The sequence below is a fragment of the Polyergus mexicanus genome, unplaced genomic scaffold (genome assembly GCF_030449975.1).
Source record: "Polyergus mexicanus isolate NDT 795.1 unplaced genomic scaffold, iyPolMexi1.0 SCAF_1, whole genome shotgun sequence".
Classification (NCBI taxonomy): domain Eukaryota; kingdom Metazoa; phylum Arthropoda; class Insecta; order Hymenoptera; family Formicidae; genus Polyergus; species Polyergus mexicanus.
In genome coordinates this window covers 2,787,676-2,814,055 of record NW_027223321.1, presented here as the reverse complement: position 1 = coordinate 2,814,055, position 26,380 = coordinate 2,787,676, and the positions used below count along the sequence as shown (strand labels likewise).

At 36.1% G+C, this 26,380-nt stretch overlaps 3 protein-coding genes across 3 annotated transcripts in view; 2 read left to right on the top strand and 1 right to left on the bottom strand.

Annotated features, from left to right (window-relative positions):
- Positions 1 to 2,889: 2,889 nt before the first annotated feature.
- The window catches only part of Nachralpha1 (nicotinic acetylcholine receptor alpha1), a 257,913-nt gene continuing 234,422 nt past the window's right edge, over positions 2,890 to 26,380 (bottom strand). Inside the window, exon 7 of the mRNA XM_070316433.1 lies at positions 2,890 to 2,973. Coding sequence (XP_070172534.1) covers positions 2,959 to 2,973 — 15 coding nt within the window. The 3' untranslated portion in view covers positions 2,890 to 2,958. The remainder of the gene's footprint in view (positions 2,974 to 26,380) is intronic.
- LOC138938817 (uncharacterized) lies at positions 13,266 to 15,906 on the top strand. Its single transcript, XM_070306119.1, has 4 exons — positions 13,266 to 13,421; positions 14,059 to 14,245; positions 15,238 to 15,397; positions 15,756 to 15,906. The coding sequence occupies exons 1-4, from the start codon at positions 13,266 to 13,268 to the stop codon at positions 15,904 to 15,906; spliced, it is 654 nt and encodes a 217-aa protein (XP_070162220.1).
- LOC138938031 (uncharacterized) lies at positions 20,842 to 24,356 on the top strand. Its single transcript, XM_070304735.1, has 3 exons — positions 20,842 to 21,003; positions 23,265 to 23,560; positions 24,200 to 24,356. Exons 1-3 carry the CDS (start codon positions 20,842 to 20,844, stop codon positions 24,354 to 24,356), a joined length of 615 nt encoding a protein of 204 aa, XP_070160836.1.

Genomic DNA, 26,380 nt, shown 5'->3' with positions numbered 1-26,380 from the left:
TTATTTTTACTCGCTCCGTCGCATTTTCCACTGCCGGTTCGATTTAATGCAGGCTATAATGTTTAAAGTCTCGAAGTATTAAAAAGATGTAATTTCGACACTATAATATATTTGTAATTAACAGAAAATATTTTTATATATATATATATATATATATATATATATATATAATTATCTTGCGACAGTTACGGTATTATTAGAAATGCGTTCTTTACGAGCGATAAATATAATAATACCAGAAGCTTTCATTTTCATTTACGCGATATAAGATATAAAAGAGATACGGGGGAGGGGGAGGGAGGGAGGGAGGGAGGGAGGGGGGGGGAAGAAAAGTTGTTGGCGCCTTTCGCGAAAAATGTAATTTATCAACGCGATTGCGCGTTATACGGGGACGGGGACTTTTTCTTTCGTTCGTCGCGGCGGACGATGATGATGACGACGACGACGACGACGACGACAATGTCGCTTTTGCCCGCGGGTTCGTGTCCTTTATTCATACGTTTCTGGTCGGAGAGCTTATTCGCCTACGGCAGGGAGAAGCGGGTCGAAGCGAAACGGATGCACGTCTCTATAGGGTGGGCGGGTTGGCTGCGAGGAAGCCAAATTTGCTTTTCTACGGCGCGCGTATCTGCTCCAATTTGCAGCGCCTTGGAACGCCGCTGTATTCGGGAGAAAAAAAAGGCCCGCGAGCGGCGCGCTTTTTTACTTCTCTCTCTCTCTCTCTCTTTTTTTTTTTTTTTTGCAGAAGAGAAAAAATTCCCGTCTGTGCATTATCTTTGGCGCATTTTATTCGCCAGTCGACCGAACAATACCGTGTAACGGAGAAAGCAAGAGAGAACGGGGAGGATGAGAAACTGCGAATTATTAATCGAATTCGCGAATCTTATTGCGTATATAATAGATCGTTAATTGCTTTAACGTGATAGCTCGTTCCCGAATGACAAAAGGTTTCGAGAGTCATTGTCAAACGCGAAATTAATCTCGTATTATTAACGAACGCGTTAATAAATTATTATAACAATCTTGAAGTGTACGGGTAGCCGAAAGTTTAATATATTCCAATTTCTCAGAAGTAGCTTTGTACAGAAGCAATTTATCTAACAATAAGCTTCTCTTTATGAGATACAATCTTTGGTACATTAAATAATTAATTTTATTTTATGTTTCATATATATTTTTAGAAAAGATTATTTAAGAGACTAGAAGAGAATCTTTTTAAAAGAAATGAAATGATTTTAATCGCATTGTTCCTTATTTCCGTAAAATTTCGGCCATCATTGTATGTACATAAACAATAGAAACTTACGTGAGAAGCACGTGCATTATGTCGCCGATGATCCCGTTATGCCGAAGCGGATATTCCGAGGTTTCGCAGATCGCTCTCAGAAGGCACTCTCTTCCGGGATTCCCGGAGCTACGGGCAGAGAGAAAAATCAAGAAAGCGCACGGAAATGGGAGGACGAAACGTCGTGGTCTGTTTACTTTGCGCTTTACGATTCTCTAAATACCGGATTGAAGACTCAAGTGTGCATACGTGATTCGTTGCCTATGTATATCTTCGTGAACGCATGTACACACACACACACACATATATATGCCGAGTCGAGCGTGTAACGCGATTCCCAGACGTCCCGAATGCTCGTAAAATGAAGCCAAGAGTGCATTTGTGCCTTTCTATCTCGAATCTCCACTGATTTTCCGTCTGTCCCGAGCATCGCGACGATGCAGCATTCCGATCAAAGTCTTCCGTCGAATTCTCATATTCCACGATCATCATGATTCGCGCGATATCGAGGGCGTCGTTCAATTTTACTATGTAATCAGCCAAATCATTACGTACTAATTTAAAAGTGATTATTATTATTTGCAAGAACTCTATGGTATGTCTTGGGATTTGAATATTAAAAGCAGTAGATCATTTTGTTTTGAGAATGTAAATTATAAGAACGCGAATGTGTAAGAAAAATTAAGGAAGTACAAGCAAAATAACATTGAAAAATAAGATAATATATATAGAACAAAATTGATCTAACATGATTTAATTAGAAATTAAAATAAGAGGGCGAAAATGACGAAGGATTTATAATTCGAATTCGTTATTATAATAGTTTATCTTAGAATTAAATGTTTAGATCAGCAGCGATCTCTTATCAAATTTAAAGGTAAATTGATCGAGTATTTTGTATTTGAACAAGTGCAAGAAAATTTAAGAAATTGTCTTAGATAGATTGTATCAGGATTTAGAAGGAACATAAATACCATATAAAGTATCGCGAACGAATTACACTAGGAATTATAGTACGAAGAAGGGGACCAACTCTCGTAACATATGGTTGTCTATTTGCGAACTTACCTCTCGAATTTACTTTCCAGAACTCGATAGATCGTGGCTCTGTCGATAGTCCGCTTTCTCCTATTTAGCTCCGTCCAAGGCTCAAAGTACGTTATGTTCGGCGGTAAAACGTAGTTAGCCTCGAAAAAGTACGACAGAGAGATAGAATTCAGTGGATTTTCGAGCGGCACCGCGAGAGCGACGAAGATCTGTGAAAAACGTTAATCGTGTGATCGTCTCGATTTAATTTTCGCGTTAGATTCATCTCGGGACTGTGAAATTTTTAAAGGAACAAGATCTTTAAAATCGACATTTTTTGATGAAATAATGATAAAGAAGAAATATGTAAATTTCAGGGAAGAGAAACATAAAAATATGATTGCAATATGATGAATAGTATTTTTTATATTTATCGCGATAAATTGTGTTAACTGATAGGATTACAATTGCGCTGTTATCTTATTGTATGGTGTATCTTAATTACTGTTTTATGTATATTTTTTTTTATACTCACGCCCATATTACTGTTTTTAGGAAATGTTAGACTTCTTATCGGTCGATGCAATATTTCTGCGATATCCGAGTTCGCCGTTTTTGATAGTACAATGTGGGACATCAACATCAAATTAAGTATGAAAAATCTACAAATTGGCAAAAATTTATTTTGGATTACACATAGTGAAAATTCAAAATCGAGAAATTATTAAGTCAATTATTAAAAAGCAATTATTAAAAAGTCAAGTATAAAAGCAATAATTGCTACATGTGTACGTGTATATTTTCTCTCTCTTTTGTCTCTATTATTAATTTTATAACAAATTTACTTTCCTCTTATTCGATTATTAATAAATAAAATTAACGCTATTTATATTAATTAGAGTTCGATAAACATATGGCAAAATAGAGAGAGAAAAAAAAGAGAAAGTCGAATTCTGAAGCTCACAAGATTTTTTCTACTCGGCAAAGCATGGCAGCTCAGATTTGCAGAAATCGTTTCAATCTGCAGACTTTAGAACTTTGCGTCGATTTGCGTGAGCAATCGAGAGGGTGCTTCGCGACGTCGAGACATGCAAATCGGTTTCTGTGAGACGTCACTCTGTATACAGTTATGAGTGACGAACGTTAACTAACGTGTACACGGAAATCTTTTCGTATTAATTAGTCCGCTACTTAGGCGACTGGAATATTGATTCGTACCTCGAGAACTTCACGATTAAATTTCACGATTGTTTTAATCAATTGCTCTGAAATTACGAATGATAAAATGACGAAAGTTTCTCCTTTGATACTGACGACATTTCTCGTGTGTATTTATCGATTCGAAATCGAATCGAATCGCCGAGTGATAAACTTCTTCCGAGAACGACGGCATCTTCTGTTTCCTGACCCGAAAAAGAGCGAAACTAGATATCAGGTATGTAATATATTTTTGAATATAAATAATTTAATACAATAATAATATAGATAATGTAATAAGGTGTGTAATAGAGAGGCGTTACACATGTACATGTGTGTGTATACTAATGAAATAATATTTGATCCAATTATTTGAATTTTCTTATGTTCATCGAATATTTTTGATCAAATTAAATCTTATATATACATATAATTTTACTTTCAGATTACATTTCCGTTTGTTTAATATGACGATTGGAGCTTTTAATATTTTCTTATTTGCTATATATTTTATATTTTATACATTATAGATTGAACTTTGAAAAATTATAAAATGACAATATATATTGAAATACTATATTTGCATGTGTTTTTTTTTTATAGAGCTTATATTATTCTAATATTGTATGTTACGTATTTATAATTTACAATAAGATATAAAAAGAACAGATATTTAAATATGAAACATTTTTCAATAAATAAATATACTACTTTTAAAAATAGAGAGATAAGCATATTTTATTTTTATAAAACTTTTTGTTTTTATTATATTGGATCTCTGTTCCTTTTACATCATTTCATTCTTTTTGCACTCGAAATAGAACAAGTATGTATATATTTATTTGCGCTTGAAAAAGAAAAAGAAAACAGCGACGAAAACTATATAAAAATTATTAATATTAAATTATTATTATTTATAGTTTTACAAAAGTTATTTCGATAATGAATTCTAATTCTCTAATTGAATTAGTAAAAAAAAAAAAAAAAATATTCCATACGTTTCCGTGATACTGATCAGCGATATTGACGAAGTGGAGTTATCAGTGTTATCACCTTCGTTGCAAATATTGACTTAACGTATCTCGACGTGTCGAAGAAATAGCTCGCGAGTTCTCGCACCGAGCGTTTAATTAAATTTGCGTAGGTGCTCTTCGGGCTCGGACTGCCCATGGAAGATGAGGTATCCACGATTCTCGGTTATGTGCTGAAATGTAATTATAATCTTCCCTACAACGCGTCGGACTTGCAGCAGTGGCAGTCACGATTAAAGAGATCCGAGAATGACTTTGCATTATCGCGGACACACAATGAGCGAAGCTCGTAAAGTGCAGTCGCGGCTTAATCGCGCGTGTATATAAAAATGAGCCCATTCCCCCTCCCTTCTTCGTTCCCTCCTCCCCGGACATGCAACCCAGTCCCGCGGATTATGCTCGTTTTTAATTTTTCCTCCTTGTTTTTGCGCGTCGCGTCGTCAAAGGCATTCTCGTTCTCGCGAAAAATCTCTCGGAATGGAAATGCACAAAACGGAAATCACGAAGCGTAACGAATGAGACGATAATAAAACGTATAATAGTGGCGAGAAAGCGACGCGGGGGGGTAATTAAACCGCGGCGCGGGACGAACGTACGGCTTAATGAAACGCAACGAATGCGAAGTCACGTATTTAAGGGACGCGATTAACGAGGAGATAGTATCGCCAACATAAAGCGGATTTATGTGTGGACGCCAGCTAATTGATGTAGACGTATTAGTTCTCCTCTCCTTCCCATTAGGGATGCGAAGAGAGATATAACGGATCGTTAAACTAAAATATACATTTTTTGTATAACGTTTTACTGAAATTTTTATTTTTTAAAATATATCTCTATTTATTTTATTTTTATTGTACACGTTTAACTCTCCAACGAATGAAGTTTAAGTAAAAAAAAATTTAGTCCTACAGCAAATTTTAATCATAAAAGATTCAATCAGGATCTTTAAATATTTTCGGATATCAAGAGTATTGATTTCCATTCTTTTGTCCATATCATCGCGGAGATAAACACGAAATATTAATGGGAAGGTGTAATTAATTCCCGTCCTGGAATGATTAATTAGCCGTTTATTAGATATTCATAGAAGCGGTTAAGAAGTGGAATATTTCTAGGATATTATTAAGATACCCACAGATCTTTCCGTCTTGTCGGAACATTTTTGTAGAAGATATATTTACAGAAAAGATATATCATCTCAAACCCAAGAGTGCCATTAACGGTGAATTAACAAGATGAAACGATTTTAATTATTAATGAAATTAATTTTTAATGAATTTTCATTTCACGAAAGCGCTCAGAAAAAGATTTCATACAGTCATTTAATGCCATAAGAGTTTCATAGCAAAAATTTACTGCTAAGAGTATATCTGGTACTTTACATATACATTACAATATCTTTATTCGAGCTTTTTAAAGAAAATATTGATAAAGTAACTTGGATGAATAGATTATTTTTTAATTTTATGTTCTGTAAATAATAGACGTATTTAATTTCGTATTTCTTACGGAAAACTTATCGCCACGTTTCCGTGCCGTTTTGTATAATAGAAAAAAAATCAAGGGCTCAAGAATTTTCCTCCCGAGGCGCATTTTTTATTGGAAACTGTCGATAAAAATACGGTACTGAGAAGTTTGTATGCTTATCTCCGGCTATCTTTGGTCGTATTTTTTTTTTTTTAATGGGAAACTGCTTTAATCGCGAAAAAAAGGTGAATAAAGAGAAAAATCGAAACTATTGGAATTTTTATCAACATGATCGGTACTTCTCTTTGCAATAATCTTCCTCTCTTCAACATAATCTTTTGCGACGATTAAAAATAAGAGAATGACAACTCTTGAAGAATGTAATTGCGAATAGACCACTGAATTATGCATACATCAGAATACAAAAAATTTCTTTTTTATTTCCAGAAGATAAATTTTTTGAAGTTTGTCCAATCGCGAAAATTCGTATTTGATTTTCTTATTTATACGTAAAAGTCGGACTTGTATTACGTTTCGAGAGCAATTTTCTAGCACGATGTACCGCGTGTGTGGTTTTTGAGTTTACAATAACTCATTTAAAGCAACATCCACGTTCTCTTTCGTCCTTTTACTAACGGCAACCGTATATTTCGAGTGGCGTCGACCGAATGGCTGTTTACCGCAGATGTTTCCCCCTTTTTACCAAGTGAACTCGTCACCAGCATTTCGCCCTTCCGGGCGAAAATGAGGGAAAGGACGGTTTCTCCTGGAAGTCAATAGAAACACGTGCTACTGCACGGCTAACGTTAATGGGTCACTCGACATTACACGGTGCCGTTGTCAATAACACTTCTTTTACGATCCTCGTTGTAATATTAACGCACATTCGAAGAAGTCGCCGCACGATCAGCTCTTTTTTTACGACGTTTGAGACTGATGTTAATTCGATAGAGATTTGAAGAGTGCGGGGGAAGATTTAGAATACAGAGTAGGCAATATTTTAAACGCAGTGTACACATATCTGAAAAACGTGATTCAAATGCTACGTCATTGAAAATTAAATTTGTCTGTCTAAAAGATTAATTTAATACAACACGATGAATACACAAATTAATATATAAATAGATTTAACTAATACATTGCGTTAATTAAAAGTTAAAAATAGAAAATCAATTAAATTTTAGTCAATTTTAACTAACTTTTTATAACATTGCTTATATTTAATATTCAATCTTTCCTATCTTTATCTCTATATTACAGAATTTTAATATTTCTTAAACTTCTATAAGGTATCTGTATATGATATATATATATGTTTTTTCTACTTCTTGTATATCAATCACTCTAAACATGAAAAGAGAGACATTTTGTTCAAGAACCACGTTAATCGACTTGTGAGAAGATTCTCGCGCGGACTCTTATTATCGTGTTCTTTTCGCAACGTTTACACATGGGCGTAAAAAAACAGGCTTGATTTGGGCCAGGTGTTGCGCGCCCGTAATTTTCGTTTTATTTTCAGATTACATAACACGATGGACATTGTACGGGATGCTGGAATCGATGATGGAGCGCTTCGGTTCCGGTAAGGCCCGTCTACTCCGCATCGTCTGCGAATCCGCGGCGTATCCCTTCGACAAAGGACACGAGCTCCTGGGGGAGCTATTGCACGTCCTCCTAACGCCTCCTCGACGACCAGCGAGGAATACGAAATCTATTTGAATCGCGAGTATCATGCCACCGAAACGATCGGTAGGAATACGCGCGAGAGATGCGCGCCCCTTTATCCCGAATGCGAGTACAATCCGTTCGATTACTTCACCGAATTGCACGTTTGAATAAAGTTAGTTTTTGAACAACCCAAGTTTTGCGAATTTCCCGGAGGTTTGTCCATCGTTTCGATTAACTGACAAAAAAAAAAAAAAAAAAAAACGCACGAAACTGGTAATGTAATGTTCGTTTGTAAATTAAGTGCAAGAATAAAATCTACGATCTAATTTTATAAGAACATTTAAAGAATTCAACACATTAGCTTTGGCATCACGAAATAAAATAACGCAAGAGAAAAAATCTGATGTATTTCGAGAATGCTTATGCAGAATTGTGCATTAAAAGTCATAAAGCGGTCTCGGATATTCTCCTCTGTTCTTTTCAAACATGCTGACATAATGTGAATAAAATCCGTGAATCGAGAAGGAGTCTCTTAGGATCGCCATTGTCCGAAGGGAAGGACTAGCGCGTGGGCGAGTTGCCGCGAGAAAGGAGAAAAGAATCGGTCGTTCTCCTGCATAATTTATAAAGAGAACTTCGTAAAGGGTGCGCACAACGACAAAATTGCTGCTAAGTATGCAAAAGCGAGGAACGTCCACCTGTCCGTTTCGCGATCGCTCCGAAAGTTTGCCCGGTCGGTCCGGTGCTATCGCGTCATCGTTTCACTCGTTAAAGCAGCAATTTTCAGCAAAAATTTTTTCGCACCCCTTCTTTCACCATGGTCGCCGGTCTAGAGTCGGAAAAAGCTGGACGATCGACATTCCGCGAATGAAAACAACCACGCGATTGTCCTCGCGGAACGCGTTTCTTTTTGCGTTTCTATATTAATGAGTGACTCGTATGTTACGTTGAATTTTTCAGGCTTTCCATAAAATTTTTCACGAGAGATTTCCAACCCGATTAAAACTACGAGGCTTTTATGAATTAAGTATTCGTTGCGTCGGATAAAGTAAAAACAAATATGTGTGTATGATGCAGATTGCCGCGTGTTCGCAATTTATTGAATTCCGCGAGTATCTCTTTTTAGCACCGTGATTTGACTATTCAATTTATAAATTATTAAGTGGAATTTCATAGAAGCGGTCTAACTTTTCTGGAACATCAATTTGTAAAATGTGACAGAAAGAATTAAGCAATAATAAAATATTTAAAAAATTTATATAATAAAATAATAAAAAATTTATAATGTGAATTTTAAGTAAATCAAGAGTTGCTCTTTCTAACAATATTATTGCATATTTGAAGTAGAATATTGTAATTTGCGCTCAATTAGATATTTTAAATACACAAGACTTTTAGCGCAGATTTTATTTTCACAAAATTTTTCTAATCAGATTGCAATTTTCGTCGTAATTAAAATTGTTTTAGCGAGAGAGAATATGGTGTTTGTCTGTTTTTATTTAAAAATATTTTAAAAAAATCATTAATAGCATGTAAACTCTTTAAAAAGCTTGAGCATGCAGTTGAAGCACTCATTTCTGAGAAAGTTCGCGACCCTTGTAGTTAATCCGACGTTATTTTTGATGTGTTCAGAGTCGTTAAAACTGAACATTTTCCGAAAATAGAATAAAACCCTTTGAAATATCCTCGAAATGACCGCAGATCGCTGTAATTTTAATCAAACGACTTTGACTTTGATGATATACGCGTACTCAGAGGTAGCAAAAAGGATTGAAAGGAATCGCACAAAGAGAATTGGAAAATCGCGATGTTTGTTCGCAAGTTCTCTCCCGCAACCGCATGTTAAATTAACGAAAAATTGATACACTGTGAATAGAACTGACGTTATATTGTACAATGGAAGTCACTTTATATCAAACAATATCTTAATCCTTATAATACTAATTGTAAAAGCAGAACAATGCAAAATATCTGTCTCTAGATTTTTAAAATTATTCTTTTGCTTCATCAACGGGTGCTTTAAAGCCATTTCATCACAAAAATTTTAGACTTGAATTGATTTTTCTTCGGGGATAAAAGCGAGATGGATCAACAATTAAATATCCACCATTTATATGGAAGAAAGCTTTCTACTATTATATGTTTTCACAATCAATAAATTAATAGTAAGTGTGGTTTTCGGATGATATTGATGCTGCTTATCAATGCGTATCAAAGCTTTTATACACACATACATACATATATACATGAAGGGTTTGTTCAAGAAAGTTTACTTTAAGTTCTGCTTGTGAAATCCGCGCACTGCTTAAATCTCGAGTTGCGTTTTGCTTATGTTTGAGGAGCGTCGGAAATATCCCGTTGTATCGAGAAAAGATAAATGATCCTCAGTGGAGCTTGCGTCGCTGGAAACGTTTCAAGCTGGAAAAAAGTTTCGATCGTTTTTCTTTCCATTTGTTTTCTTTCATTCGGCGCGGCGAGAAGGTATTTACCAAGACGTTTTCCTTCCTCTACGCGATTATGGGATTTTATATGATTGCTTATGAGAAAATATTAGGCATTGTTCGCTCGTCGCGCTTGGCACAGGAGAAGCTCTGCCGCAAATAAATCTCTCGTACAGCAAAAACAAAACTTTGATCGAGATCCAACGATATTTGGTGCACAGAATGCAGCGCCATTCATAGATACGTGGTTTGTTTACTGCGTTTGTTATCGATTAAAAAAAAATATTATTATTTCACAACAAAATTGCAGTTTGTCAAAGTAACTATAACGAAAGATTTATGTTTATAGATCTTAACAAAGGATTCACATAATTATTCTTTGCCATAAGAGAAAATGAATGTCTAATTAGAACTATAAATACATCAACAAAGAATGACAGAAATTTCATTATCCGGCAAGAAATTTATAATATATAGAGAAAAGAAAAAAAAATTCTCAAAAATCGTTACAAAATAAATTAACAGGGTTGGGAAGTAACGCGTTACTTGTAACGTCGTTACCGTTACAGTTATTTTTTTTCGGTAACGATCGTTACTTTTCTCTATTTGTAACGATAACGGTAACGTCGTTACATTTTTACAGTAACGGTAACGGATTAGCCGTTACTTTTATCGTTATTTTTTGGTTCTTTATTATCTTACATCTATTCGATAGATGTATTTTTTGAAAAATATTTTGTAGCCTTCTATCATTGGCTGCATTCCGATAGTCACTGCCAGTACTGAAAATCTATAGTAACGTAAAAGTCTTATCAATATTTAAAAACAATGTTCCATAAAAATTTTCGACAAATTTGAAATTTGTAAATTACAATTTAAATTCTTATAAAGATAAGCGTATTGAAAAGTAAAGATATTAACATAAAAAATTAGAATCATTAAATAAGTTTAATATAAAAGAACGCTTGCTATATAGAGACTAATTTAGAGTTTTTAATTGTAACATAGATTATTACATTTAATATTGATTATTAAATAATTGTATAATCTAATAGCTTATTTTAGCATTACAAAAAAAAAAAAACATAACGAAAAAGTAACGAGTCGTTACTTTTCAAGTAACGGTAACGGTAACGCGTTACTTTTTAAAATTAGTAACCAGTAACGGTAACGAGTTACTTTTTACAAAAAATAACGGTAATACGTTACTTTTATAGAGTAACGTTCCCAACTCTGTAAATTAATACATTCAATTAAAGTGGTACTAATCGAATCGATTCTAGCTGCATTAAGGCTATTATTGAGAAATTAAAGTATAAAAAAAGCGCCGAAAGAAACGCGAGAACACAAATAGCCCTACGTTTGAATCTCTCGGGTAAGAAAAATAAGCCGGGATAATCTTCGTCAACATCGTTCGCGGTGCTTATGGAAATCGAGTCTCGCTTTTCCTTCAACCATTATGAGATTTTCTAGACGTCAGCTATCCACTGTCTGTGAAATGCGCTGCATTAAACTGCCCGTTCCGGGCCGTAGGATTGAAGACAGTTTTCCCAGCCGCAGTTGGGCTTTTCATCGAGCTTACACTCCGAGTTTTTCGATAATCACCTTTCATAACCATGTTTCCCCCTCGGTTACTTTTTTCATCCTTCTCTAGAATATTCCGTCGTCCTCCTCACGATATCGTCCCCTCCCCGTCACCCTTTCACCCATATACATCAACTTCACAGAAATGCGACAAAACGAGCGAAATATCCTACTCGCGGCGTCTATCTATGTATTTATATTTTCCGTTACATACGTGCGAAAGATTTTCTTCAAGAGAATAAAACGTCGTACTGTAACGGGCAATCATTCGGTGTATGAGATGCGAAACCTATATTATTCTCAGTCGCGTTTATTGAATTTTTCGTCGCGAGTATATTTTACCCTTCCTCCTAGAAGAATACGAAGCGAGAACGGTATTATCGACGCAACCGGCCATTTTTAATATCGAGCGAAAAACGGCAAAGGAGCCAGAATTGCCGGTCACTTGTTATTACTAGCTGCTTCGATATTAACGATCGTCGACCCCATCCCTTCTCCGCGAAACATGGCAGGAGGATACATACTTTGAAAGTGGGTCGACGAGCGCAGCTTTTTAAATAGCGGGTGCTTTCATGATCTCGAACAACTTTAATCCCTCGAACATTTTTCAATACCTACCATCGACAAAAATTTATATCCAAACATATTTTCTCGTGATCATAGAGGGAAAGAGAAACAGAGAAAGCTGCATTGCTTTAAAATTTGGTAATTATTCAGAATCACGGCTCCACCTGCAAATGGGCTGCAAATTTTTTTACGGTCTCTTTATGTTCAGAAGGAAATATAAATAATCATTTTTAGTTGGGGAGGCCCAAAAAAAGTTATAGACCAAAGTTATAAATTTAATAACTAAATTATTAAAAATATATTCAATGTGATATCCGCTTATTTCCAAGCATTTGTAAATTTCTTTAAAAACATTCTCGAGCTCGAGTCCTTAATTCGTTGCTTCTTGATCAGCTGAATAATGCATTCTTATATTCGCTCAGCGGAATTTATTATAATAAAACTTTTGCGTACGTACTCCAATTTTATTCTCATCAATTCCGTTAAAACATAAGAAAATTTTGCTCGCGGCGTTATTGATTCTGCTTAAATTCCGCAGCATGGTCTTTAAATCGCGAGTATTAATCCGCTCTCGATCAAGCTATTCGCGCAAATTTATTGAGTTGTGGATGACCAAAATCCTTTCAAAGTAATTATGTCGCCGAGATTAATTACGTATTAACTGCTGCATCAAATGACAGCAATGATGACGCTCAAATTACTCATTTTAGGGAAGAGATAACATCTGACGCATTTAATTACGCAATAAAATTTAAATGCACAAACAAACACAAAGATGGATTTTATATTATTTTTAATAATTAATTTTCCATATTATTCTTTCAATTCATTCTCGTATGTCATCGTAATATAAATCTTACAAAGGCAAAGCTCTTGCTGTTCATTATTCGGTTAACTCACGACAGCCGACTAACTCGCTAACTATTAATTGCGATAATTGACACGTTTGACTACCTCGATCGACGGGCGTTAAATTGTCAGTTTCGCTAACGTTTAAGAATGCGAATCACCCGTGAATTTTCGCTGGCCATCTTGTGTGTCTACCTTCATGATTTTTATGCTGCCACTTTATCTCAAAGTAGCGGCAAGTTTGCCCGCGATAAGAGATATTTGGTGTACCCGCCGCCTGGGGACTATGCGGCGACGAGAGTTCAGGTACTCAAAGATTCCTTTTAAATAAAACGCGCGACAGAATATGTGAGAAATTGCAAATAGACCGCGTCTTGTTTCGACGATATTGTTAAAGATTATTACTAAATAAATTAATTTACTTCTTTTTTTATCTTCAATAAAAATATAATTGTCTTACATTTTATATAAATATACGCAATCAAATATTTCGATCCATTTTGATTGATCGAATTGATATGTGTGTATATTAAAATCTTGTCGAAATATTAGATTAGAAGTATCCGCGGTGTGGCGTTTTAAATAAATATTTGAGTGCTCTATTGCAAGTCGAACAGTATTTTATAAAATTTTTCACAAGATTCACTCGATTTTTCGAAGTTAAATAAAAGTTAAATAAAAATCATTTTGTTATCGTGTTATTCAGATCGTTCTGTACAATCTCTCGATGGTGAACGACGCGTTTGATAATTTGCGATTGCCAATTATTTGAGTCACAAGATTTCGAGAGACACTCATCCGATCTAATTTCATGCGATTGAATCTCGATCTCGGTGTTAGAAAGAGGGGGAGAGAAAAGGATCGAGAGGGTGAAGGGTGTGACTCGATCTCTGGTTGTGGCAAACGATCGATGACACCTTCCTATATTTAAAAACCGTTCTAGTTAATCCTCGGCCTCGGTTTACCCATGGAAGTTGACGTCAGCATGATTATCGGCTATGTGCTGAAATTTAATTACGTCCTGCCCTATAACGCCTCGTACTTGACGGATCCATACGTCCGCTATGACAGATCGATCAGTCGCCATGTCGAGTCTGATGGGAATGACGCTTCTCCGTCAAACGCGAAAGGTATAACGTTCTTTATTTGCAATGGGTGCGAAACTAATTGATTTATCGATTTGCTTCCTCTCTTTCTCCTTATTCTTCCTTCACCTTGCAGCAAAAAAAAAAATCTCATATCTTCATACTATCTTGTAATGTTATTTTTCGTGTTAAATGCATTTTAATTATTGCGTTAAAAAGCAGAGGGAAATGAACTAAAATCCTCGGCTTTGTAATTGATTGCGCGGATACAACTTTTTATCCACGCGAAGTGAAACTGTCGATATCCCGAATTGGCAAAAATGCGCGCCCAACGAAACGTATTTAATTAATTAAAATATAAAGTTTTTATCTCGACAGTCATTCAGACGCTTCGTAGGTTTCTGAAGAAAATGTTTGTACGAATTTCTATCTTTCTGTTTCTCGAATCAATATAATATGTTTGAACGGAAAAGATGCGAGATTATGTAAGAAGCAGCGCACATAAAATGCATCGAGAGGTCCTTGAGTGAAACTTCATCTTTCGAAATTTGACAAGTCTACTCGGCATTCGAGGATCGGAAAACGAGACTTAATAATATCCGGATAAGGCGAAGATACTTTCCTTTTTGTACACATATTAATATGGCTACTTTTGTTGTATGCCTACCTCGCGATACAATAGACGTTAATCCTACTTCTTTATCGAACAACTTCCTCTCTCATTCGCTTTCATCTATTTAATCCAGGTCTAACGCAGCTTGGATCTTTTCTGATATTTTTTTTTGCCGTTATATCTTTTTACTTGTTTATCACATTCATAAAGAATTATGGTGCTCGACGATTTCTGAAGATATTTCCCGGAATAATAATAGTTTTCAATACTAATATAGAGTCTAAAAGTATCTAAAAATAATATATGACATACTTTTTATTTTTAATTTTAATTTTATATTTATAATTTATATTATTTTTCCCGTATATATATATATATATATTTCTTTTCCATCTTCGTTATTATTTTTTTTCGGGTAAAGTAGTATTGATATCCAGATGGGAATGCTACGAAATCCTCGAGTCAGTCTTCGAATCTACGCAGTCGGGTAAAGCCTGCCTCTTAAAAACCATTTGCGAGGCCGCGGCAGTGCCTTTCGGACGAAGTCACACTCTGACTGCACAACTTGCTCATATTTTCCTCACGTAAGCGTTAATCCGATAAGTAGTCTCTTAGAATAATCTTCGTTGAGCCTATAGCTGCGATTAAGGAACTGTTACGTTTACCGTACCATTCTCGCAGGAACGCGGTTAATTTATGCATGCCCGTATTATTATGCGGCATCCGAACTCATATGTCTGCTTACAAGACATATACGTATATATATAATAAGATACGTTTGATTATAGCGAGTCCGGATTTTATTTTATTGAATAAAGTTACATAATAAACGTCTCGGTATTAAAATATTTTTATAATATTATTCTGCGATATATTTTTGCAAAATAATAATTATAATTTTTAAAAGTATAATAAAATATTGTAATAGTACAAATATTTCAGGCCTTCTACTACATCTGAATCATACGGAAATGTCTTTGATCAAGAGTATCACGCCGCTGAGATCGCGGGACAACGAGATCCCAGCAACTGCGACAACTTATATCCCGAATGCACGGAAAGCCTCTTGAATTATTTTACCGAAATCTATTAAAATAATTGTGCCATTCCACAAAGAGTGCTCTTATTTTAGCGTTACGTTATATCGCTACATCATGAAGTTATTTATACGATGTCTCTAAAAGTCAATCTCTATTGTTATAGCAGAATCGATCGGCGCTTTTTTCATCGCACAATTGTACGGAAAAATATTTGTCACAATTTTTCTATTTTTAATATGAAATATTTGACATATATTTTGCATTAATTAATAATTTCAAGTGAGAGAAAGAGAGAGAGAGAAAAATTTATTCATTATTTTCTGAAGAAGGAAGCGTTCTTAATTTTCATTCGCAAAACTTCATTTTCTGAAATTATTGAATACGCCCAACTCGTTAAATTAAATTCAATTCGAATTATATGTATGTAACACGATGTGCTCTGCGAAGTATTTTCGATATAAATCCTCGAACGAAAAACGAGAATAGAGCGAAAAAATTGCTAGGGATTGGAGATGCAAACGAAGTATCCTTTTTAATAACAGTTGCGTTGCACCGCGTGATGATTAGTAGCCGGTTTCTCTGGCTTCTATAAATTTCGAGCCGGTCATTTTCTCCTCGCGTGCACCTGTTGTCGAACGAGAATATTGGCAATAACAAATCCGATAACTGCGTCACGTTCCAATCGCGTTTGGACGCGACTTTTATACATTTTTCGCTTCCTCTCACGATTTCCTTTTCACCATTACTTTTCACTCACTCTCGTCCTGCCGCCATTGTCCTATTCCTTAATATTTGTAATATTAGATCGGACGTGATCGCACGATCGGAGCTCGTAACTTATTTCTATACGAAGGAGCCGACGCACGTTCCAACGTATATTATGTGCACTGGTCGTCCTGCAAACACTGCTCGTGATGATGAATCTTACGATGGTCAGAAGAGACTGATTTTGAACGACTGAAGTTGGGACGAAATCGATAAAAATAGAAACTTAAATTTAATATTAATTAAATTTATATCGCATTAAATTTAATATTAATTTTTATAGATATAAAAAAAAGAAACATGATTTTTAGTAATCGTATATTAATACGCAGAGTGTGTGTGCGAGTTTTTTTAGAAAGTAATAAAGAACTTTGATATTATAAGATAAAAGTATAGGAGAGAGATGAGATCGAGAATCTCGATATTACGGCATCTAGATAGATAAACGTGACGTGAAAAATAGGACCGAGTGATCCGAGTTGTGCTGGCAATCACGCAATAAAAAAGGCAGTAAGTAGTATGTCCTCGACAAGGGTTCAAGGCTTCGTGGAGGCGGTAATAAAAAAGAGATTGGTATTCTACAAGAATATTGAGACAACTGAGTTTATATATCGCTTATATATTTCGCGTGAATCTATTTTATTATCTCAATTATATTATTTTAATCTATTAGCCGCCGATTGAATCCACAGTTCTTTAAAAAAAAAATTTTTAAAGGCCCCTTTAAATGATATATAATTTGCGATAAAATTTTATGTATCGTATAATAGACAAATTTGTAGAAATGTGAAAGACAATTATAATGAATTGAATTTTGTTGCAAATTATAGATCGTTTAAGGCAGCCTTTTATCAATTTTTAACAGCTAATAACTGGAGAACACTGTTGATTCATTGATATCCTTAGTATATATATAAAAGAAGAGCAAATGTAAGATTAATTAAAGTGAGACCGATTGATAAAAACTATCTTTGATTTATTAGTTTTATTAGAATTAATAGAATTACGTATTGTTAATAATATGTCATTTTCTAATTTTGTGAACAACTAGAATCATTTGTCCTTATCGAATGGACGGAGCAATTGGTTTGGTTCATATGTATTGCTGTGAATACTGCCGTGTATTCTGCCACGAAATTGAATTACAACTCCAGAACGACGTAATAAAACCCACCCTTCTCGGATATATATCCTTGTTCGTCCGTCGTTGGGGCAAGTGTAAGAAGAAACGAATCAACCCCCAACCTTCTCTGGATTGTCCAGGAAGGTCCGTTATCGATCAGACAAACAAGTTTCTGATTCGCGTAATGAAATTTTAACGATGTTACAGATGTCGAAAAGATCTAACGTAAATTATAATGTAAAACGTAGATTATAATGCGTGAAATAAATACATTTATAATTAATCTTCGTTAAAACCGTGTTAAAAAAATCGTTTACCTCGTCATATTATAGTAATAAATTACAGCTTAACAGATCGTATATACAATTATTTTAAATAAGATTTATGTAACGGTACATACGCGCGAGAGAATCCAAATGTGCTTTTGTTCTGCTTTAGGTTTATAGCGCTTTTAATCATTTATTTCAAGCACTTCTAAGGTGCTGACACGAACAATGGATATTTTTTTCAATTTTCATTTTAAGTGGCACGTACAACCGGGCTACTGCGGAAAATGGAGCCCCCGATAACCCCCATTGTTGACCAGGGTGATAAACTGCTCCCGCATACGTCTTCTTTTGTTTCAGAAATACCCCGCGTGCTCTATTACATAACAATTTATTTTTCGTCCAGCGTCGATTTTGTGCATTGAATAAACCCAGCCTCTCTCGATATAAAGAGAAATGATCGAAGCCGCGGAAATGTTGCCTGCCACGCTATCAACGATACACCTTACAATCTCAATTGTTTAATTTCAAAGAGAAGGTTACAGGATGGTTAACCAGCAATTATATAATACTATTGTATATATTTTTTTAAATTATATAATGTACAAAAGCGCATTATAACGATTATATAATTAAATACGAAATGAGAGTACAGGCGTTCATTAACTCGATATCGTAGAACAATAGAGAGAAGTTTGACTTTGCCGAAGAAAAAATCTTTTCTTTTATCGAGAGCTGAATTTTCATTTTTTGTCAATAGTTCTCGGATGAATAGGCGTTGTTTAGCCGCACGTGGCCGACCGTAGGTATAATATACGTGCCACATTTTGCATTCGATCTCTGGTTCGAAGACGAGTTTGTGCACATAACGCAGGTGGAGTTTTATGACATCGTACGGCTGCGTTGTGATTCAATTTAACACGAGTAACCGCGGACTAAGCCAAAACTTCACGATGCGTTCCGAGAGATTCACGAGAGACTGATTTTTCCACAGCGAAACTTCTTTCTTCTCGTTATACGCCGATCATTTTTCTTCGCGATCGTGTCTTACCGTCCGTTCTCGCACAAATTTCGCGTCAAGATTTTATTATTCGAATCGTACATTTACCTAAAGGCCCGCAAAGTATTCATTGACTTTACGACTGTGAAAAAAATATATGTATTTATGAGAGATGAGAGAGAATTCAAGTTTAAAATTATCCACATCCTGCAGATCATATTGTGATAATCAGAAAAAATTTATTTCCCTTTTTTTCTTATTCTATTTGACTGAAGTTGAATAATAGAAAGCGATATGTATATTTTAAGCGTGCTTTTTCTCCATTTTCCCTTCTCGCTGTACGAGAAGAATCTACCTTTGACCTTTTTATTCCATTGTAGCCAATCCTCGGAGATCGTTTTGCGAAAGGCCAAATGTTATGTTGCTGTGTGTTTCAGGAAATACAGTTCTTCCTGCGTGCGATTGAAGACGCCACGATGAACTTAAGCTAGACCGGATTTAAAGAGCAAGATATTGCTCTTTTCGTTCAGAGATTTTTCCGTTTCTTTTCTTTTCCTTCTTTTTCCACATAATACGACTTCGATTTAGACCCGGCTACGGGTGCGGCTACGTCTCTTCGCGCCATTCTTATCGAGTTTTCTCTCGTGACGGCAAAGTGCCGATCCATTCGTCCTAGGTGCCGTATTAAGGCGATATCATAACGAAATGGAGTGCAAATATACTTTTCCTTTTGCGGTTCTCCGATGCGATAGATTTTTTTTGCTGCAAACAGCCCGCAAGGGTCACTGAACTCACCTTGGCACTCGACAGTTTGCGAAAGGATTCGCGAAGCTTGGCGCCGATTTTTTAAAGCGAGAAAAGGGGAGACTTCTCTCCAGCATCGCGTGAGGAAAAATGTATGGTTACTGCAGCTATGCGCGTGACATATCGATTGTAAGAGAAGCTGTTATAACGAGGAGAAATAGATTTAAAGCGAAAATTTTCCAGATCTTTAAATAAAACGATTTTTTTTTTAACACACGTAATATTTACAAATATAAAGTTGAGCAAAATTAAAGACATTAATTAATTGAGAAAAATAATGATATATCATATCATTCGAAAATTATCACCTGTAACAAATTTTAAATAATTTTATTATACTTTTTACTTTTTGCATATAGATTATAAAATAATATATTTAATGATAAGAATTAGATTGAATTTTTATTATTATCGCATAATTATTTTTGAAAATATCTTATTTATTTGTCCAAGTAAAAGTTAGAAAAGAGATTAATAAAGCGCTCTTATTTTTCCTAGCGTTAATAATTCTTACAGTAATAACGACCCAATTAAAGCAGCTCCGTCGAGATGCTCCTCCGCGCGTATCATATTTCGCGTCCCGCTGAATATTTAATTCGCACGACAGGCGTGCAGACGCGCGAAAAGATTTCGCGACGCTACGCAAAACCTGACTTATTAACGGAGACACATTACGTGCATTCTCGCACGATTACACCGCCGGTGTAATCGCGAGATTTCAAATATTTGTCCGAGAGGCGTTTACAGACAGAGACGCGCAAAATCGGCCTTATTATGCATACGTCGGCGTTGCGGAGGAGGTGGGAATTGCTCCTTGTCGGATTACGTAAACGGTCTTCGAACCCGGCCACAATTCGACTCCCGGGAATCAACCAGGAGCAAACATTTGCGGCCCGGGATGTTTAACGGGTTCCCGCGATACGCGAAAACGATGCCTCGCAGTTCGGAATCGGCGACAAAGTCGAGCTTAATCACGCCGAGGAACCTCTCGACTGTGTCATCGTCTCGTCGCGATTCTAACCCCGGTAAAATGATCGCATCGATCGTTCTCGCTCTGTTCCTGTTTTGTCAATCGATCAACATCGGCGGATGTCTCTTGGCAAGCGAGGCTCGTGCAAACGGCACGAGCGAGCAAATCTCACAGCGCGGAATGAAAAGGAGTCTCGCTTTTCCCGATCCATCCACGCTCCTGGTACGTAATCGATTGATCGCGTCCCTCTTTGAATTATTATTGATATTACTAATTAGTCGTCAATTATAAAGTTGTGTAGATACAAAGTTTTACACTCTGTTGAAAAAAAAAAAGTTTGACAAATTACGTGTGTCTCGAAGTAATATTGTAATTATATTATACTTTATCGCGATATACGCGTAAATCAGCGCGTAGTTTTTATTAGTCGAGTAATTAAAACGACCGTTCGTCTGTGAAAATGAATATACATAGCCCTTTCTCGTGCTCCGCCCTTCGTCGTTCATCCAATTTTCAGGACAGCGTGTTTCCACGCAAACAACCACAACGGTCTCGCGTGTCGACGACGGTCTCGGCCTTTGAATAAATGGCGCAAAGAAAATCGATCAGCAGGAAAATCGTTATTCGCGACGGGTTTTTTTTTTTTTTTTCAACGACATGAATAATTATTCGCCTCTCGCGAATGACATCGCCGGAAAATTATTAGACGGCCGTTTTGACAGTTCGATCCATAAAACGCGATCTTTCGTGGTTCATTCGATTTCCACGACAACTGACGAGGAGGAGGGGGTTGAAAGAGAACTTATATAAAGGAAATAAATCACACACACGCTTATAGAACGTTACTATTTGGGCAGTGTCTCGCCAACGTGTATATGAATTTCGATAAAATCGCGAATCTCTAGGAAAAATCGTGCTTTGGTGATATGTCTGGAGAGGACAGTTTAACGAGATATTCGCCGTAGCTTTTGTACGAAATCGTGGTGAGGAGCGTTTTTACACATCGTGCCTACGAAATTGCCTCGGCGAACGAAATCGATACATTCTACGAACCGCGTTGATAGATTACCGGTTAGAGGGAGAAGAGAGTGCAAAAATGGCTTTCATTATCCGCGCTTTAATTAAAGACAAATCAATCGGACTGACGACTCAAGTCAGAGAATGGTATTTGAACACATTTTCAATGTGGCAAGCGAGAATGTTTATTCTTATATTTACATTACCATTGTGAGCACATATACGCGAGGAATACTACGTTTGTCCAAGATTAACAAGCTTTCGCCGTACCTTCGAAACACATTTATTCAGCAAATACGTGTAATGAGAGAATACATCTCGTTAGTCCGTAAACAAACTTTTCATTTAAATTTCCAAGTAGCAAGAAGGTTGTACCAAAAATTATGAATGTATTAATCTCACGGTCAAATAAGCCGGTAGTTTAAATTTTTAGGATTTTTTCTTTCTACTCCTCGTGTTATCAAAAACCCCTCGCGTGAAATCTTAAAAATAACTACAAAAATCACATATATTTTCAGTTCTTATAATATTCATAATTGGCAGTTTTTATTTGATACAAATTTATTTCATTCAATTCGAAGAGTGACGTTTCTATATCAGCAATATTGACGGATGATTTTGAAAATTGCTTGCATTTTCCGTGCAAAGGGATTAGTTGCATCGGCGAGAGATATTCGCGCCGGAATTACGCTCGTACGATACGTTCGCAATCAATTATTCGCGCATAATGTCGGGTGCAGACAGGCGGCATTGTTTACCAGCCGGGGTGAGGTAAGGGAAGAGAAATAGCGCGTGTCGGCTCCCTCTTTTTCGTCGGCTAGCATTTTCTCCTCTTCCGGTGAGGGCCGAGATACTCGCCGCCCAGATACTCGGCGGCGGAACGCGATTCCACGCGGAAATTTGCGGTTTTATCGGAAATTCATACAAGGGGCGGGTCTCGCATGCGAACCCGACGCGGAAATTGGATGAACTTTGTACGATCGTCCGGGATTCATTGCGAGTCGCCGTATACCGGGTGTTTCCAAACCATTGCGTGCGTGCGCGTGTGTGTCTTTTAACGACAGATTCGCCGACCAATTTGGAGACCAATTTTTTTCTTAACAAAAATATCGAGACATTGAGGATCTTTGAGCCGTAAGCAATTGAAAAAGAAAGAGCTTCACGTAATATGAATTTTAGGAGAGTCAAATAGATAACGAAACTACGCTCTTCAGTTAATTTCAGAAAGAGTTTACTTAATAGAATTTTTATTCGAGATTTATTATTAGTTACAAGAATATGTGTAGCGCGAAAAATTGGGATGTTGCAGCAAATAATGACTTTTCTCTACATTTTCACTAGAAATCGATCTGTTTTTGAAACGACATCCAATTATTTTGGGATGTCTTGTATGTAAGAAAATAATTATATCGTTATATTATTTGCTAGCAAAAATAATTATTGCTTGTCAAACTATGCTTTTATAGCTGATCTTTGGTCTGGGTACTCCGCTGCAGCTGGATCGCGAGAACGTAATCGTGGGTATATTTACGAAAATGTTGTACATGATGCCGACCAACGCTACGGATTTTACGGAACCGGGGGTGTATTATACAAGAGCCGGTAGAAGCAGATGGAGTTTTTACAAAATGTTCGAAAAGATGCTGGCTATATACGGCTTTGGTGGCAAAGAGTGTTTGCTAAGAGCCATTTGCGAAGTGGCATCCGTTCCGTTTGACGTCCACCACGGATTACTGGGACAGTTGGTACAGACTTTTCTCAGGTATATTATTTTCGGGGGGGGGGGGGAAATTGTACATTTGAATTTTCATCTCGAGAACTTCAAGATTTTTTTTTAAATATAAACATAAATTATAAAAAAAAAAAATTATAACTTAAAACATCAGAATTAAATAGAGCTTCTTGAATTTTTTTAGATGTATGTATTTTAAACTAATGTGCTATATTTTTTTTCAAATCTATCATAAATGAATTTCACTAAATTTTCTTATTTCTTATTAAGCAATTCAAATACTATTTACCTCGATCTGAATTCTCAATGTTGCGAAACTTGTTACAAAATACTGATTATGAGATGTTAATACATATCTATACATGTTTCCCTGGATATCTCACTTGTAAAAAAAAAAAAAAAAAAATTGTTATTGATAAATTTGAAACAGATATTTTTAGCAATAAAACATTACACCAGTCACTCGCGCGTGTCAATTACACGCGAACATAATGTTACAGCAGGAAGGGGTATTTAACAAACACCGTATCAAATACATAGCCCAGGGAGTTTCTGATACAAGCACACGATATTTCCCATAATTTCGATACGTTTCCGCGTCTAGCGATAAATTTTGCAATTTTTCACGCACGATCCAATCATGTATACGAAACTTCTATGGAATTCCAGACCCTCCAGTACCCGGGAAGAGTACGACGAGTACGGGGATCGGGAATATCGGGCGGCCGAACGGCTGGGCGAGCAGGTGGAGGGTGAAAACTGCCATACCCTTTATCCGGAATGTAACACAAGTATTCTCGACGTGTTTTCCGCGTTGATCACATGAGACTAAATGGAAATCTCGATGAGAAGAACTACGAGATGCCAAGGATAAGCATGAGGAATGTTAGGATTGTCGAAGATAGTTGAATGATATTGAGAGATGCTAGATGAGAAGTTACAAAAGTTTTCAAATAATATATTTTGTTGTCGAGACAATTTATGAAACATCTTTGTGTCTCTTTCGTAGAATTTTCTACAAAATGTGAAGCAATCGAGGCTAAAATATTGCGTATTATTTTCGCAAAAATATGATAAGATTATAGAATATTTAGTTTAAACGCTGTTGAGGTTTTATCTAACGTGTACGATATGTATCGATAGTTTCTAGTTACAGAAAGAACACGTACTATATTTGTCAATAATAAATCGAATTTCGGCGCCGCGCTTTAAACGAGATTCCTACCAAATAATCCATCTCCGCTCCATGTTTCGTCGCTTTGAGGATGCGAAGAGATCGTGAAAGCGTTCCTACGTTCCCTATTGGCATTCCTTTCTCTTTCCCGATTGGGAGTTTCATTTTCCTAAAAGTGCGCGCGGAAGAAATACATAGAGTTTCGACGGCTGGAATGCCGGCATGCGATATTAAAGAATCTTCGGCATTCGCGGAGCCGATCTGTTAAAGTTCATCGCGGTTTTTTCCGCTATTTCCCGCACACTCTTGTATAATCAGCCGAAAGAAAAACTTGTCGAATGTTTCTGCTTTTACCGCGATGCCCCTACCGCGATTTCTTTATGTACGTTCAGAGCTCTACGCGATAAGATTTTTAAGTTATTTCTTCTCTTTCTATGATCCTTCTAGTATCCTTTTCTAAGATATCGCAGGAACAAAATCTTGAGAAGAAAAATGCAGTAAAAGCTATTAATTGTCCAAAATAGTCTGAACTAGCTTCGTGCGATATATGCAAATCAATTCGGTGGAATGCCCTTAATTTAGTGTATGCGCATGTATATATTTACACACAAACGCATACATGTATATTTCTCGTATGTACGTAATGATGCCTATTGCAACCGCATCCGTATCTATGTGGTTGTATGTGGTTACCGGTTAATTGTTAGATAATAGACGCCCTTACCATATAGTTAATTATGAATAGATATTAATTTAATCAGTAAACTTGATTTTTGCCGGACAAGACAAAATGTAAAAAATACGAGGCAAGCGTATGAAAGACTATTCTTTATACTTGAATAGAGAAAAGATTGTAAATTAAGTAAAGTACGCGCGATCTTTTGCATTTCAAACGATTTCGTTGCCGCGATAAATCCGAGATTTTTTCCTCGCGTTAACATTCCCGGAATATTGCGATCAATGTACAGACCAGGATTGACATGGTATATTGGAAAGCCGCTTTAGCGTGTTACATCGCAAAACGATTTTCTCTCCGTAATCTTTTTTTATTATGTCGCACATCATACACGCTTGTTTGCAATACGCTTGCGCTTGTGAAAATCTCATCTCCTTGGAGCGTCGCGTAAACACGCGATCGTTTCGCGTGGAAACGCTAAACGAGCGTATTTTGCTCTGTCTTACACAGGTCGCGAATTTGTTTCGCGATTCACAATAGCTGCCTCCCCTTCTTCTGTGTCGACTATGTCGTTTCAAGATATTCTCGAGTTTGCGCGATGACCGCAATCGGGAAAATTAAATTTGATGGGAAAAGTTTGCTTTCTTCGGAGACGAAGAAGATTCGCGCGGAATTTCCGTATTTCTATGAAAAATATATTTGTAACATAGAAAACAATGTATTTATGTAATGTAAATATAATTCAAAAATGACGACTCATATATATGAAATAATTAGTGACTTGAATTAGTTGCGTTAGAAATTTTGAACTTAGATTAATGCATATGTGCCAAAATTTTATTTAAAATATTTTTAAATAAAGATTTATATATACATACACATACATCTGCGTAATAATTTTTTTTTTTTTTTTCAGTAACTGCACTTTTCAAATTACGCGAGTACCCGTAAGTTTGTTTTTAACAATACCTCGTCAGTGACTGAGATAATGTATGACTTG

Coding starts and splice junctions, on each gene's coding strand:
- LOC138938817 (XM_070306119.1), top strand. CDS start 13,266: ATGCGAATCACCCGTGAATTTTCGCTGGCCATCTTGTGTGTCTACCTT. Junction 13,422..14,058: donor ATGCGGCGACGAGAGTTCAG/GTACTCAAAGAT, acceptor AAACCGTTCTAG/TTAATCCTCGGCCTCGGTTT. Junction 15,398..15,755: donor CTTGCTCATATTTTCCTCAC/GTAAGCGTTAAT, acceptor CAAATATTTCAG/GCCTTCTACTACATCTGAAT.
- LOC138938031 (XM_070304735.1), top strand. CDS start 20,842: ATGATCGCATCGATCGTTCTCGCTCTGTTCCTGTTTTGTCAATCGATC. Junction 21,004..23,264: donor CCGATCCATCCACGCTCCTG/GTACGTAATCGA, acceptor ATGCTTTTATAG/CTGATCTTTGGTCTGGGTAC. Junction 23,561..24,199: donor TTGGTACAGACTTTTCTCAG/GTATATTATTTT, acceptor ATGGAATTCCAG/ACCCTCCAGTACCCGGGAAG.